Genomic DNA, 14,641 nt, shown 5'->3' with positions numbered 1-14,641 from the left:
TTTTTTTTTTTTTTTTTTTTTCCTTTTTTAAGATAGGTTCTTGCTTTGTAGTGCAGGCTGGCCTTAGACTCACTATGTATCCCAGGTTACCCTTGAACTCACAACAGTCCTTCTGCCTCCACCTCCTGCTGGGATTACAGGTGTGCATCACTATGCGTGTCTGTAACCATCACTTTTATTCTAGACTATGACTTTGAATTTTTAAGATTTTACATATAAGTAAGATCATCTAGTATTTGTCTTCCTATACCTGACTTATTTCACTCAGTATAATCTCCTCCAGGTTCATCCATGTTGTTGCAAATGACAAGATATCTTTTTGTGGCTAGTTTTCTATTGTGTGTGCACATCACATTTTCGTTACCTCTTCATCCATTGATGGACACTTGGGTTGATTCTCCATCTTGGTATTGTGAATGATACTTCAGTGAACATGAGAGTGCAGATATCTCTTCAACCTTCTGTTTTCATTTCCTTTGGATTTATAGGTGTTCCTTGACTTTTGGTAGGATTACACCCTGAAAAACCCATTGTAAATTGAAAATACCTCAAATCAAAAAATGCATTTAATACAGAAAACCTCCTTGTTGTGCTTTAAATATAAAATATCCCCCAAAGTCTCAAGTGTTTGAAAGGTGTTTACATTATCGGGTAGTTAAATGTATTATTGGGAGTTGGGGTCTGGTTGGAGATGAGTCACTATGGGGGTAACATGGAAGGATCTGCTCTTGTCCCCAGTTCCTCCCTTCTCTCAGTGGACTGAGTACCTTTTCCTCTGTAGTGCCCTTGTGCCATCTTGTTCCTGTTTTGGAGCCACCTAACCATAGATTGGTGTTGGGTATTTTGTCCCCTAGATGGGAAAGTGACTAATATACCACTGAACATCCTAGCATAGCAACACAGTGCATTGTGGGAAACTGGCTGTCTTGCTGCCACTTCTCAGCATTACCAGAGGATCATACAGTACTTTACTAGCTGGGAAATGATGAAGATCAAAATTTGAAGTAGGGCTTCTGCAGGATGTGTATCACTTTTCCACCATTGTGAGGTAGAAGCATCATATATATATGTATGTTGGGGACCTTCTGGGGTCACATGTTAGTTCTGTTTTAATTTTTTGAGGAACCTCTGCAGTATTTTCCATAATAGCTATACTTCCTATCTTTACTGGAGTGTAATTTGCATACAGTAATATGCATTTATTTTGAGAGTACAGTTCAGTGGCTTGGGCAAATGTATATGTCATTGAATGTGTTATCATAACCCCAGGGAATTCCTTCCTGCCTTTTTACAGTTACTTCTCTCCCACATCCTGCTCTAAGCAACTTCTGATTTCAATCCTATCACTGTGGATTAGTTCTGCCTGTTCTAGAACTTCACACCTTATGTTCTCTTTTATATCTGGTTTCTTTTGCTCATCAGAGTATTTTTGAGATTCTTCATGTTTCTTCTTTTTTGTTGCTGACTGACCCCATGCCTAAATTTTAAAATAGCATTTCTATATATGTGTGACTTTTCTAGTCAAAAACCTAAAGCCTCAGAACAATTTAATAATAGAAGTTCTTATAGTTTCTTGTGTCTACAGTTTTGTTACCCAAGTTTAGGGAATTATTTTGGTAAAGTTCATTTTCCACACTGCCGGATGCCTATGCTTTTTTCCTCTACAAATTCTACCTTACTTTCACTTTTACTTCCATATAATGACCAAAAGTGATCTGAGCAAATTATACTATATATATAGTGTTCTGAAGTTGTCAAGATAGACTTTTTCTCACCTCATTGTCCCCAATCTGAGAACTCATTTTGTTCTGGAAAATTATGTTTCTATCTTTAAAAATTTGTTAGTATTTTTTTCCACTCTGTTTTTCTTAGTTTTCTTCCCCAAGAACTTGTATTTGGCAAGTAATACACTGTTAGTTCAGTCCCCTCATTTTCTTTTATCTTTTATCTTTTGTTGTGTGCATGTGTTTTCCTCCTTCTTGGAGAATTCATCCTGGATGTCTTCTAATCTTTCTATTGGATTTTAGAAAGTTTCTATCAATGAGGAAAAAAAAAGTTTTTATCATGTAAAATTTTTTTCTAAGAGTTGTTTTTAATTTTCTGAACATTTTTGTAGTTAACCTGGTTTTGTTCCATTGATGTAATAACTTCTCTTATTTTTTCCTCTGAATATGAATTGTAGTTTAAAAAAATTCTATTTCTAAGCTGCACTCAGTAGTGCACACATATAATCTTAGCAGTGGGGGAGGTTTAGGTAGGAGGTTTTCAGGTTTGAGTCTAGCCTGGGTAATTTAGGGAGACAGTGACTCAAAATAAAAAATAAAAACAGATGGGGATATAGCTCAGTGATGGAATACCCCTGGGTTTGATCCCTAGGAACACACACACACACACACACACACACACACACACACACACACGCACACACACGCACACACACTTATTTCCTGAATGGTTTCTGTTCCCCTATCACTACCCCACTTTTTTCTTTTTGTATGTTTTGATTCATGTCTTTCCTTGAGTGTTTGGTGATCCTTGGCTAACAATTTGTATGCAAGAGGGAAATAACTAATTGAGAATTTACAGCATGTCATAGGACTCTTCTACAACTCAGCAGTTTTTTCAGTGAAAACTCGAAAGTCAGTATGTATTTTGAATCATTTCAATTGAATCACGTCATTTTCCTAAGGAGAAAGCCAGAACTCTCCTGTGTTTGGGGTATGAGTCCAGCTGCCACTGTTACTTGAATCTGATCATTAAAGGAGGATAAGGTCCAGAAGAGCTGAGAATTATACCCCTTAATAAGCTCCCCTTTCACTTCATCTTCCTTTTTTTCTCTACTGCCTCACACCTTTTCCTTACTTGCTCCTGGTATTTCTTTTCCAGATTCTTTATAAATGAGCTCTCTCCAGATTTAACCATTGCTGAGGAGAAGAAATTATGTGTCTATGTATCTTGATAGGGATCTGTGCTTCAACATACTTCTACAGAAAGTTTTAGCTGTGTGCCCCTGCCTTACATATATTTGGTACAATCTTTCCAGTGATAGTAAGCCCTGCTCCAGGCCAAGGCATTCAGATTTCTCTAGTCTGTTAACATAGTTACCCACCACTCATCTTAATAGGTTTCAAAATTTTGTTGCCATGTCTTATTTGCTGTTCCTTCTTCTCTGTTTTCTTTTCTTGATATTTTGTGCCTAAAACTTTCTCTCTTTGTTATTACTTTGTTAGGATTGCGAAAGGAAAAGCGGTAACTAGGATCAACTTCATCAGATATTTTTCCATGGGGTCTGTGAACCCCCTCCATTAACTATTATTCCACTATGCTTATTAATCAAAGGACATCACAAAGTCCTCTTATTCAAGACTTTTATTTATATTTTAAACATGGGAGAGTTTCGTAGAAGTATCATGTATGGCTTATCCTGAAGTTGTAGAAATGGATTAGGTGATTTCTTAAGAAAGCTTTTTATTTTAGCATTCCATCTTTGTATTTTCCATGCTTGTTAGAAAAAAATGTTGAAATTTAGTTTATAAGTATAGTTTCAAGGAATATGTATGCCACCACGCCAAATCTATAGGAGAATACAGATTTTTCAGTTGACAAATATGTAGTCTTTTTAGGGTGATGCAAATATACTGTTTGATGAAGGCCTGGATAATACCAGTGTGCACAGTTTCCAGAACTCATCAAACGATATACTTGAAATGCGTTCCTTCACGATTTTTACCTCAAAAACAGGCACAAAATTAGAAACAGTGGTGAACTCTAAATAAAAATGTGTATTAGAACTGTCAAAAGTATATGCAAAGAAATCCATTAATTATGAATGGCCACGACTCACTCTATCATTTCTTAGTATAAAAATTGCAAATTTTAATTAAGGTAGAAAATAAAAACTTATGTTTAACATTTGCATTGTGCCTATTCCTCCTTCTTCCCCTCCCTTTTATTTTTATCATGTTGTTAGTTATATACTGTGCAGATCTACAGAATGCTGTAGATAATCTTATTTAATGTCTAATGTCTAGAACGTAAGGCAAAAAATTTTGTTATGTCCTGTTGAGATTATGTCTAGGTGTACCTACTGTTTCTGGAAACTGGGAAACAGTGCTCAGTTGAGAAGAACACTCAGATCCCTGATTGCAAATTTTACCTGGAGTTCCAGAGCTAGAAACATGGACCATGTGACCCGTCAACTGAGTATATCATCTACAAGGAGGGTTGGAAAACGGCATTACATTCTCAAATCGATCATTCCCCTTTTAGACATATTAACATTTATATAGTGCTTCATATTTTCAGAATACTTTATAGCCTTAATAATTATTTCTAGATTCACTCAAAGGTATGTTGAAAGTAATTTTCTAATTTCATGGGAGAGAAAATACAGACACAGAGGCAGAGAAGCATCCAGGTGAGTCAGTTTCAGAACCAGGATTAGAATTTTTGCAAGCAGACCAACCAAGAGGAATAAGTGGGACTGGGAATTAGGAACTGTTACATACAGTAGTAGCATTAAAGAATACTAACTATATTATGGATTTAGGCTAGCAAAACTTGGTCTGACCCAAGATTGAATCTGTGTATTCCAGGTAAAAGAAAATCTGCTTTCATGCAAGATGTTATTGCACTGCAAACGGGATGAGCTGCGGAAACTGTGGATTGAGGGAATTGAACATAAGCATGTCCTGAACCTGCTAGATGAAATTGAGAACATCAAGCAAGTGCCTCAAAAGCTGGAACAGTGCATGGCTAGCAAGCACTATCTCAGTGCCACTGACATGCTGGTAAGAGAACAGTCTATGCTGAGGTTTGTTTCTGCTTAGATTTAAAAAAAAATACTTTTTGTTCTCTCAATCCTGTGATACATGTAGTACATTACAAAACTTTCCTTTTGAAATTCACAAGGCCTTGCAGGTGAAGTTCTCTTTCTCCTTTCATGTTTGAAGTGCAGATGATTATTTCTTACATATTGTCTGCTTTTGGAACAATGACAAGGCATACTGTATAATGGAAAGAAAGCAATACTTAAATCATGTTGGAATCATAATAGGAGCTGTTTTTAAGCTTTAGAAGAAGATAATCTCATTTTTATTATGTTTTGGTTTTTGCCTTGTTTTGCTTTGTAGGAATTGAACTCCTCAACCTTTTTTTTTTCTAAAATTTTATTTTGAGACAGGATCTTACTAAATTTTCCTGACTCTCCTGAAACTTTTGATCCTTTTGTCTCAGTCTCCCAAATAACTGGGATCACAGGCATATGTCATTAATCCTAGCATGCATCCCATTTTAAAGAATGAAATCTACATGACACAGGTTTTTTTTTTTTTTTTTTTTTGTGCTAGGGATCGGACTCAGGATCTTGTGCTTGCAAGGCAGGCTTGGTGCTGCTGAACTAAATCCCCTGCATGACACAGAATTTTTGAAGATTTATACACTTGGTAGTCAACAAAGTTTTTGAAAAAATTTTAGCCTTAGAGCTTTTTTTTTCCTTTCAATTAATAACAAAGAAAATAAGCTTTAAGTTAGAAGCAATCTTGTTAAGCAAGACTACTCTACAACCTAACTTTTAGCCTCTATCTTAGTTCATAGAAAGTTGCAGTTGGTGGTGAGTGTGAAGCAAATTAATAAAAATAAAAATGCACATTTTGCTCCCAAATATTCCTCACTTACCTAAAGCCTGTGGTTCTTCAAGAGGGCTACCCTATCTTCTTGCCTGTTCTCCACACATACAGACCCACTTTTATCTCATTCAGAGTTGGCAGAGGACCACAGAAGCTCTCAGCAGCAGGATGACTGTATTTGACTTGTTTTCTTTTCCACAAGAGGTGAAAGCCCTTTATCTTTGTTTTTCCAAATTAAATTGGCTGTAACACTGGGAAAAACACTAAGGAAAATTGGGAACACAGATTAAATGTGCCAAATATCTCTAATTCATTCCAACTTCCAAGAAGAATTTTGTTAAAAGTCTTTCATGAGATGTTTTAAGGAAAATAGATAACCAAAGTGTGGGAACTGTCATAATATTCTATCATGTATTGAAGCCTGGTTATGAATGGACTAAACAGTCAGTTTTCAGAGTGGAAGGTTAATAATGGCCTGCTCATGGGAATGGCAGAAAGATTGGTTGCTTTCAGCATCTTATTCAAGGTGACATCTTGCTTAATAATGATTATATGTTGTTCCACAGAAAAATATTACTTTTGAGCTTTAGGGCTAAATTATCAAGATTCAGAAATTAGAATAGATAAACATATATATGTATATATTTGTGTTGAATATATACATCTATTTGAATTATAGTTTTTGGTAGTTGGTCTACTTTCAAGTAAATGCCACATATTAAATTGGATTATTAGATTTTATTTCTGTATTATGTTCATTTTAGAAGTTTAGATTTTTGGTTTATGGTTTTATTACTTAAGGGCTAATTTATTTATTTAGGATAATCACTTGTAAATACTGTCTCCCTTTTAAAATTTGGTTTATTTTTCTTTAAGAAGGACTTTATTACATGGGAAATTAAGTGGGGAAGAATTTGGGTGTTGAGGCTATAGCTTATATGTTTGCAGCTTTGAAGGAAAAATAGGAAAAAGAAAAATCCTTTTTTAACAGAATATTGATTTGCAAAAGAAAATTATCTTTTTTTTCTAATAAAAATATCTGAGATCTAAATAGAACCAATTTCAGTACCATTGTCATCTTTTCTATTTAAAATCATGTGGTTGTGAGTGAGAAATGTGGTGGTGAGAAGGAATAGTTGCCTCCAGAATGGAGTGTATGAATAAGACATATTTCCAAGAAGTTTTGTTGCTTTTGTTTTTTATTTGTAGTTGTTTATATATTGTGCATGCTAATCCTTTTCCTGTTAACTGGGTTTTAAATATCCAACTTGGTAGTGAATCTCTTCACTTTGTTTATGGTGTCCTTTATTGTAAAATCTTAAAAATTTTAGTTCAGTAAAATTGCTCAAATTTAATTGTTTGTATCACATGATTTTATTTTAACAACATTTGTTTTGCCCCAGTGTTTTACAGAGAATCTCCTATATTTTCTTATTTAATCCATCAAAAGTCCATTTTTGTATGTGATATGGACTAGTAATCTAATTTTATTTTTCTCCTTTATAGCCAGTTGGCTCAGACTGTTTATTGAAATACTTTTTCTATTGATTTATAATGCCAGTTATCACACACCAAGTTTTCACCCATGCAGAAGTCTGTTTCAGTGTTCTTTCTTTTGTTCAATTGGTCCTGTTTGTACTGTGAACTAGGTTGTTTTGTTATAGTTTTGTAATGTAACTTGGTAGTAGGTAAATACATTTCCTCATTTTGCTATTCAAAATTATCTTTGCTGTTTTTGATCCTGTATTCTTCTATAAAGTTCCACAAAAAATATAATAGGATTTTTATTGAATTTAAGAACATTTCTATGTTAGCAACATTTAGTCTTCTATCAGTGAGTGGGAAATGCCTCATTTATTCAAGCCTTCATTTATATCTTCTAAGAATGCTTAGTAGTACTTTCCTTAGAAGTGTTACATATATTTGTTACATTTAATCTGGGCACCATATATATTTTGAGACTGTTGAAAGATAGTAGCTCTTTATTAATTATAGTTTGTAGTTATTTGTTGCTGGTATATAAGTATGTGATAGATGTGTCTTTTTAAATTTACCATGTAGTTCCCTGAACTGATTTCCCAATTTTGTCTGCTTGGAAAATACTGAAGTATTCTTTAAGACTTGACTCAAATTTCATCAACTCTCTGGATGTTTGAGATACTTGAGACACTTTTTTTGTTGTTGTTTGTTTGTTTTTGCTTTATCTTTTTGTAAGCTGCATGTATTTCATTGTGACATAATTGCTTGTATTTGTGTGGTAAGTCCTTGAGGATGGGGTTGTGCCTCATCTACTTTTTAATATAGTCAGAGTTCACAAATCACTACCCAAAAGCAGTGACTACATGGAAGACTCTAATACTGGTACATATAAAAAAACCTTGTTTTTTTCCTAGGAGTCAGGTCCCTTTTTTTTCTCCTCTTGTTAGTGTTTTTTTTTTTTTGTAGGGGGACAAGCTTCTCTTGTTTCTAAACTTCCTCTTTTGTAGTATTTAAATGAACAACAATTATAGCATAGTTAACATGTGAGCACCTCTTATACCATTTTAAATGTGTGCTATTTGTTAACCCTGTTAATTTTCACAACTCTAAAGTTTTCTGAGATTATTGCTGTTTTACAGATGAGCTAGTTGTTTTACATGATCTGAGGAATTGGCAATGGTTGGTATATGCCAATTAACAAAAATTTCATGGAGGTGGGACTTATTTTGTGTTGTAAGAGGTTGTAAATATTCTTCAACTTGGACTTTTGTTTATGAGTGAAGAGTAAGTCCTATAATTGTTCTTTCACTGGACTTCATATAAAAATAAGCACATTTCTTTTCCCTGTGATTACATATTATTAGTAGAATCCACTTTAGGAATCTCAGAGGTGCAAATGGAAATCTTTGCTAAATGACATCAGAGGAAAGCAAAGACAAAATAGTCTAACCTTTCAAAATGCCCTAATTTTCTTGGCTTTATTTGTCAGAAGATACTGCATTTTCATGTTAAGGCAGGTGTAGATGCAGATATGTAGTACTTTGATCCCTACTCAGTACAGATTAATAAATCCAGAGTAAATAAATCAGTGGTGACCCATGGTTCTTGCCAGCTTTTGCTATTCCTGTTTCACCATCAGACTGGTCTAGTAGCTTTAGGCTGGACTTGTAGGTGGGATATTTATTTCTTCTTTTGAGATGATAATCCAAGTATTGCATAAAATAATTAAATTGTCATGACAGGGAATGTCCGCAAATAAACCTGGCCTTTTGTTTCCTTCTTCAAGGTAAACAGCTGCTGTTTGCTTTTGAAAAGCTAAAAGTGATCCAACAAGAAGCCTGTATCCGTCACATTGAAATCAGAGACATGATTAATACTGTAGCCTGTAGTATTGTGATATGTATGGTTTAAATTAGACCTTTGCAGTTATTGTGCTGGGTTGAAGCAAGCACATTAATGACATAATTTCTGGTTACTGCATCACACTTCTGCAGTCTGTCCTTTGTATTCTACTCACATTAATTGAAGTAATTTTGCCAGTGAAGCGTGTTTCAAACCTCTGCATTTAAATTGAAATTTTAATTCCCTTATTGTCTTGAAAAGACGGCTGAAGATGCCTTGTTACAGGTTTCATTATCACTCAAAACACTCCAGCTGCTGGTTTTAATGTACAATGACTGATTAATTCTAGGAAGAATTATTAATATAAGAACAGCAGCTTCTTCCCAGTGGTATGAGCTAACAAGGAAGGTATTTCACAATAGTTAATATTTTTATAAACTTTTTTTCCTAAGGAAAATTTGTGTGTAGAAGTCTGCATCTTGCTAAAATTGCAGAGAGCTTTGAAAACCACTTGAGCAAGTTTTGATTTATCAGTCCGTAGAAGTCAATTCATAATTGCATTCAATCACTGGAAACCAAGCCAGTATGAGTAGTTTTGAAGCACTTTAGCTGACAGTCATAAGACTTGTGACTAAAATAATTTTTTCATTTCTAAGCCTTCCTGAGATTGTAGAGATTTGGATTCTCTTAATCATTTTGCCTTTGTTTATATGTCTTTATAGAAAAAATCCATAGCTGTATAGTCAGGTAGGAATTATGATAATTATCCAGAGGATCTCTAAGTGCTTTCCTGAGAGAGTAGTATGATGGAATTATTTCACTTACATTGTAAAAATATGATCAGATCTGGGATACAGAAAATAAAGCAGCAACTATTTAATTCAGTAGTTTTTTAGAAACATAATAAAAATTAGTGTTTTTATGGTATTGTCATTAAAAAGATCCTTTGCAATTGTTGGGTAATGTTGAGGATTGTGAATGTCAGCACGGATCTTAATTTGGTTTGAGTAGACCTATGCTTGAATTCCAGTTTTGACTATTACTAACTGGATGACTTGTTGTTAATCATTATCTGTGCTGAAAGTTAGAGGTAAGAATAATATATGCTACCAAAGGTTGTTGCAAGAATTAAATGAGATTTTAAAGTATGTACATAAAATATTTTCAGGATACTTAGTTTTTTGAAATATTACTTATTATTATTTGGTTATTTTAATTGGTACTATGCAATGGTGATTGTTTCCATGTTATAAGCTTAAAAACTGGTCTGTAGGCAGACATATTTAATTAGTAGAAGAGTTGAAGTAGTACTAAGCTAAGCATTTTTGATTCTTTCTTCTTGGACCAACATGGACATACCCGAATGCAAGACTAGCTCACCTCTTTTATTTTAAAAAATATTATTAATATACATAATTATGGAGTTGTGATATATGTATACAATGTGTGATAATTAAATCAGGATAGGTTGCCTTTCCATCTTCTTAAACACTTTTTAAAATTTTTAATTAGCGACATATTGTACCTGTTCATGAGTTACATTGTGATATTTCAGTGCATATTTATAATATGTGCTGATCAAATGAAGGTGGTAAACATTTCTGTCTTGTCATTACTTTGTGTTTTGAACTTTTGAACTCTTCTAGTTATTCATAAAACATAGAACAGGCTATTCTGAACTTGGTTGTACTATAGAACAAAGAAATCTTACTACTTTTATCTAGTAGGTTTTTTTTTGTACTAGGGATTGAACTCAGGACCTTGTACAGTCTAGTAGTATTTTGGTACCTTTGTCTAGTTACCTTCTGCCTCTCACCTTCCATCTTCCAGTAATCATTCTATATTCAGATCAACTTTTTGACATCAACATAAGAGAATATATGGTATATTTCTTTATGTGTCTTTCTTATTTTACTTAACATGTCTTCCAATTCCATTGATTTTGCTGCAAATAATAGAATATCTCTTTTATGTGGCTGAAAATACTTCTGTTTATATACCGCATTTTATTTACCTGCTTATCCATTGATGTGGAGTAGGTTGATTCCATATCTTAGCTGTTGTGAATAATGCAGCAATAAACACGAGCATGTGGTTGTTTCTTGGATATGCTGATATCATTTCTTTTGATGTATACCAAGAAGTGTGATAACTGCTGGGTCATATGGTGGATTTTGTTTTTTTAATAATCATGGCTATACTATGTTGCTCAGGTTGGAATAAACTCCTGGGCTCAGATGATCCTTCTGCTTCAGCCTTGTGATTTCTGGAACTTACAGGCACAACACCACTGTGCCTGGCTTATTTTTAGTTTTTTGAGGAAACTCCGTATATTTTCCATGTTGGCTATATGAATTTACATTACCACCAAACAGGTGCCAACGTTTGTTATTATTGCTGTCTTTTTGTTAATACCTCTTTTAACTTGGGTGAAATAATGTCTCGTGGTTTTGACTTGTAATTCTGTGACTGCTAATGATATTGAGCACTTTTTCATAATTTGTTGGTCATTTAAAGTTTTTCTTTGTCCTTCCTTCCTTCTTCCTTTTTTTTTTTCTTGGCTGGTGATTTGAGGATTCAACCTAGGGCCTTACTAATGCTAGGCAAGTGATCTACCAGTGTGCTATATTTCCAGCTCCTGAATTTCTTCTGAGAACTATGTATTCATTAATTAATTGTGTGTTTTAAAATTGGATTATTGTCTTTTTGTTACTGAGTTTATTGTACATTCTTGGTACTAATTCTTTTTCAGATGTATTATATGCAAACACCCTGTACTCACTCTGTAGGTTGCTTCTTCCCTCTGTTGATTTTTTCTTTTATTGTATAGGAGCCTCTTAGTTTGATGTAATCCCATTTGTCTATTTTTGGTTTTGTTTACTGTGCTTTAGGGGTGTTATCCAAACAATTGTTGCCTATATTGGTGTTTTCTAGTAGTTTTACAGTTTCAGTTTCAGGTTTTACCTTTAGGTCTTTGGTATACTTTTAGTTGATTTTTGAATAGGGTGAGTGATAGGGGTCAAATTTCAATCTCCTGCCTATGAATATCCAGTTTTTCCAGAACTGTTTATTTAAGAGGCTGTCCTTCAATGTATGTTTTGACACTTTTGTCAAGAATCAGTTGGCGGTAAACACATGCGGTTATTTCTAGACACACTGTTCTGTTTAATTGGCCTGTATGTCTTTTGATACCAGTGTCACACTGCTTTGATTGCTGTAACTTTATAATATAATTTGAAGTCAGGTAGTTTCATTCCTTCTGCTTTGTTCTTTTCTTCAAGATTGCTTTGGCTATTTGGAGTTTTGTACTGTTAGGATTTTCTGTTTTAGGTTTGTGGGAAAATGTCATTAGTATTTTTGTGGGGATCCCATTGAATTTATATTCACCCATTGCTTTGGGTGGAATAGACATTTTTTTGTTCTTGGGTACTGGCGTTCGAACTTGGGACCAAGGCAAGCAGCAGAACCACTGAGCTAAATCCCCAGCCCTGGAATAGACATTTTAATAATATTAATTCTTCCTTACCATGAACATAGGAGGTCTTTCCAGCTTTTATGTATATATTTTTTTGGGGGGGTCCTGGGGATCAAACTCAATCCTTATGCTTGTGAGCAGGCAGCAGAACCACTAAGCTAAATCCCCGACCCGACCCTAGCTTTTATACATTTTGGAATTTATCTCATCAGAGTTTTATAATTTTAATTATAGAGATTTTTCTGTCTTTTAGTTACATTTATCTATGAGCCTTTCTTTTTCTGTTTGTAACTATGGTGAATGAGATTTCTTCCTCAGAAGTATCAGGTTTTACATTTAGGTCTTTGATCTATTTTCATTTGATTTCTGCATAGGGTGAGAGAAAGTGGTCAAATTTCAAATACTATTAATTTTTGTGTGTTGACTTTTGCTTTTATCTTGCAACTGAATTTGTTTATCAATTCTGATAATCTTGTAGAATGTTTAGGTTTTTCTGCATAGAATCGAGTCATCTGAAAACAAGTATAATTAGACTTCTTCCTTCCTACTGTATGCCTTTTGTTTCTCTTGCCTAATTGCTTTGGCTACATTTCTAGTATTGCATTAAATTAAGAGTGAGTAAGAGTGGACATCCTTATTTTGTTCCAGATCCTGTATTTAAAATAATGTTGCCAATGTTTTCTTTTCCCTCTGCTCTTCCTCTTGTTCTTCTTTTATAAGTAGCCTTTATTATGTTAAGATAAGTTCCTTCTCTTCCTAATTTATTCAGGGTTTTTATCATGAAGGGATAATGAATGATTTTTTTATTAAATGTGCTGTTGGATTTGACTTCCTAGTATTGGTTTGCATATGTGTTCAAGATAAATATTGGCCTATAGTTTTCATTTTAAAATGCTTGTTATTTCCTTGCCCGGTTTAGGTATCAGGATAATTCTGGCCTTATAGAAGGAGTTAGGAAAAATTCTCTCCCTTTCAATTTGTTTTAGAATACTTTGAGAAGAAGTAATTTGTTGTTCTTTAAAAGTTTGGTAGAATTCATCAGTGAAAACATTGGTACTCAGCTTTTCTTTGTTGAGACTCTTATTACTGATTCAGTTTTGTTATTCGTCATTGGTACGTTCAAATTTTCTGTGTCTTCAGGCTTCAATTTTGGTACAGAAATTTATCCATTTTTTTCTAGGTTTTCCAATTTATTGATATATAGTTGTTCTTGTAGTTTATGATCCTTTGCATTTCTGTGGCATTCGTGGTAATGTCTGCCTTTTCATTTCTAATTGTGTTTATTTAGATTTCACTTTTTTACTTGGCTACTGTAGCTGCTTGGTAATTTTGTGTATCTCCAAAACAGACAAGTCCCACTTTTGGATTTTTGTTGTCTTGATTTCACTTATTTTTTGCTCTGATCTTCATTTTCTTTGTTTATACTAATTTTGAGTTTGGTTTATTTCTTTTTATAGTTTTTGTCTTTAAATCTGTTTTTTCTAATACAAGTATATCTACTGCTGTTTGTTTTTGGTTGTTTTGGTTATTTGCTTGGAATATCTTTTCTTATCCTTTTATTATCAGTCTGTGTATTTAATGGAGAGTTTCTTGTAGACATTGTTGAGTTTGATTTTGTATTCATTCAGCCCATCTGTATCTTTTAATTGGGGAATTTAGTCTGTTTGCAGTCAACATTATTATTGGTAGGTATAGATTGACACCTGGCATTTTGTTAAAGTTCTTGTGTCTGTGTTGACTATTTTTTGATATAGTCTTCCTCTCATGTTCGTCATTGTGATTTACTTTGTTGATAAGATTTGATTATTTTCTCCTTGGTGAATCTGTTCTTCCTGTAGATTTTCTGTTTTCACCTATTTTCCTTTTGCTCTGGATGTAGGACTACCTTAAGAGTTTTTTATAACACCATTTAGTGGTTGTAAATTCCCTCAGATTTTACTTGCCTTGAAAAATCTTTATTTCTTCTACATTTTTGAAGGATACTTTTGTAGTATATAATATTCTTGGCTGGCTGTTGTTTTGTTTTTTTTTTCTGAACTTGGAATATGTCATTTCATTCCTTCAAGGGCTGTATGATCTCTGTTGAGAAATCTGCTGTTAGCCTAATGCAATAGGAGTTCCCTTTGGTGTTTTTTGGTGGTGCTTTTCTCTTGTAGGTTTTAGAATTCTTGACATGTACCATGATAGGGCTTTTTTTTTTTTTTTTTTTTTTTTGGTT

At 33.8% G+C, this 14,641-nt stretch overlaps 1 protein-coding gene across 2 annotated transcripts in view; it reads left to right on the top strand.

Moving 5' to 3' along the window:
* Exoc4 (exocyst complex component 4) overlaps positions 1 to 14,641 on the top strand; it is a 741,153-nt gene that overhangs the window by 31,254 nt on the left and 695,258 nt on the right. For both annotated transcript variants that reach the window (XM_010611733.3, XM_033757669.1), the window contains exon 3: positions 4,596 to 4,790. In XM_010611733.3, the coding sequence (XP_010610035.1) occupies positions 4,596 to 4,790 (195 nt within the window). The remainder of the gene's footprint in view (positions 1 to 4,595; positions 4,791 to 14,641) is intronic.

This window comes from Fukomys damarensis, unplaced genomic scaffold, assembly GCF_012274545.1.
Source record: "Fukomys damarensis isolate Sample0158 unplaced genomic scaffold, DMR_v1.0_HiC HiC_scaffold_4, whole genome shotgun sequence".
In the NCBI taxonomy this organism is placed as follows: domain Eukaryota; kingdom Metazoa; phylum Chordata; class Mammalia; order Rodentia; family Bathyergidae; genus Fukomys; species Fukomys damarensis.
The sequence above is the reverse complement of the archived record's forward strand: the minus strand, read 5'-3'. Positions and strand labels throughout refer to the sequence as shown.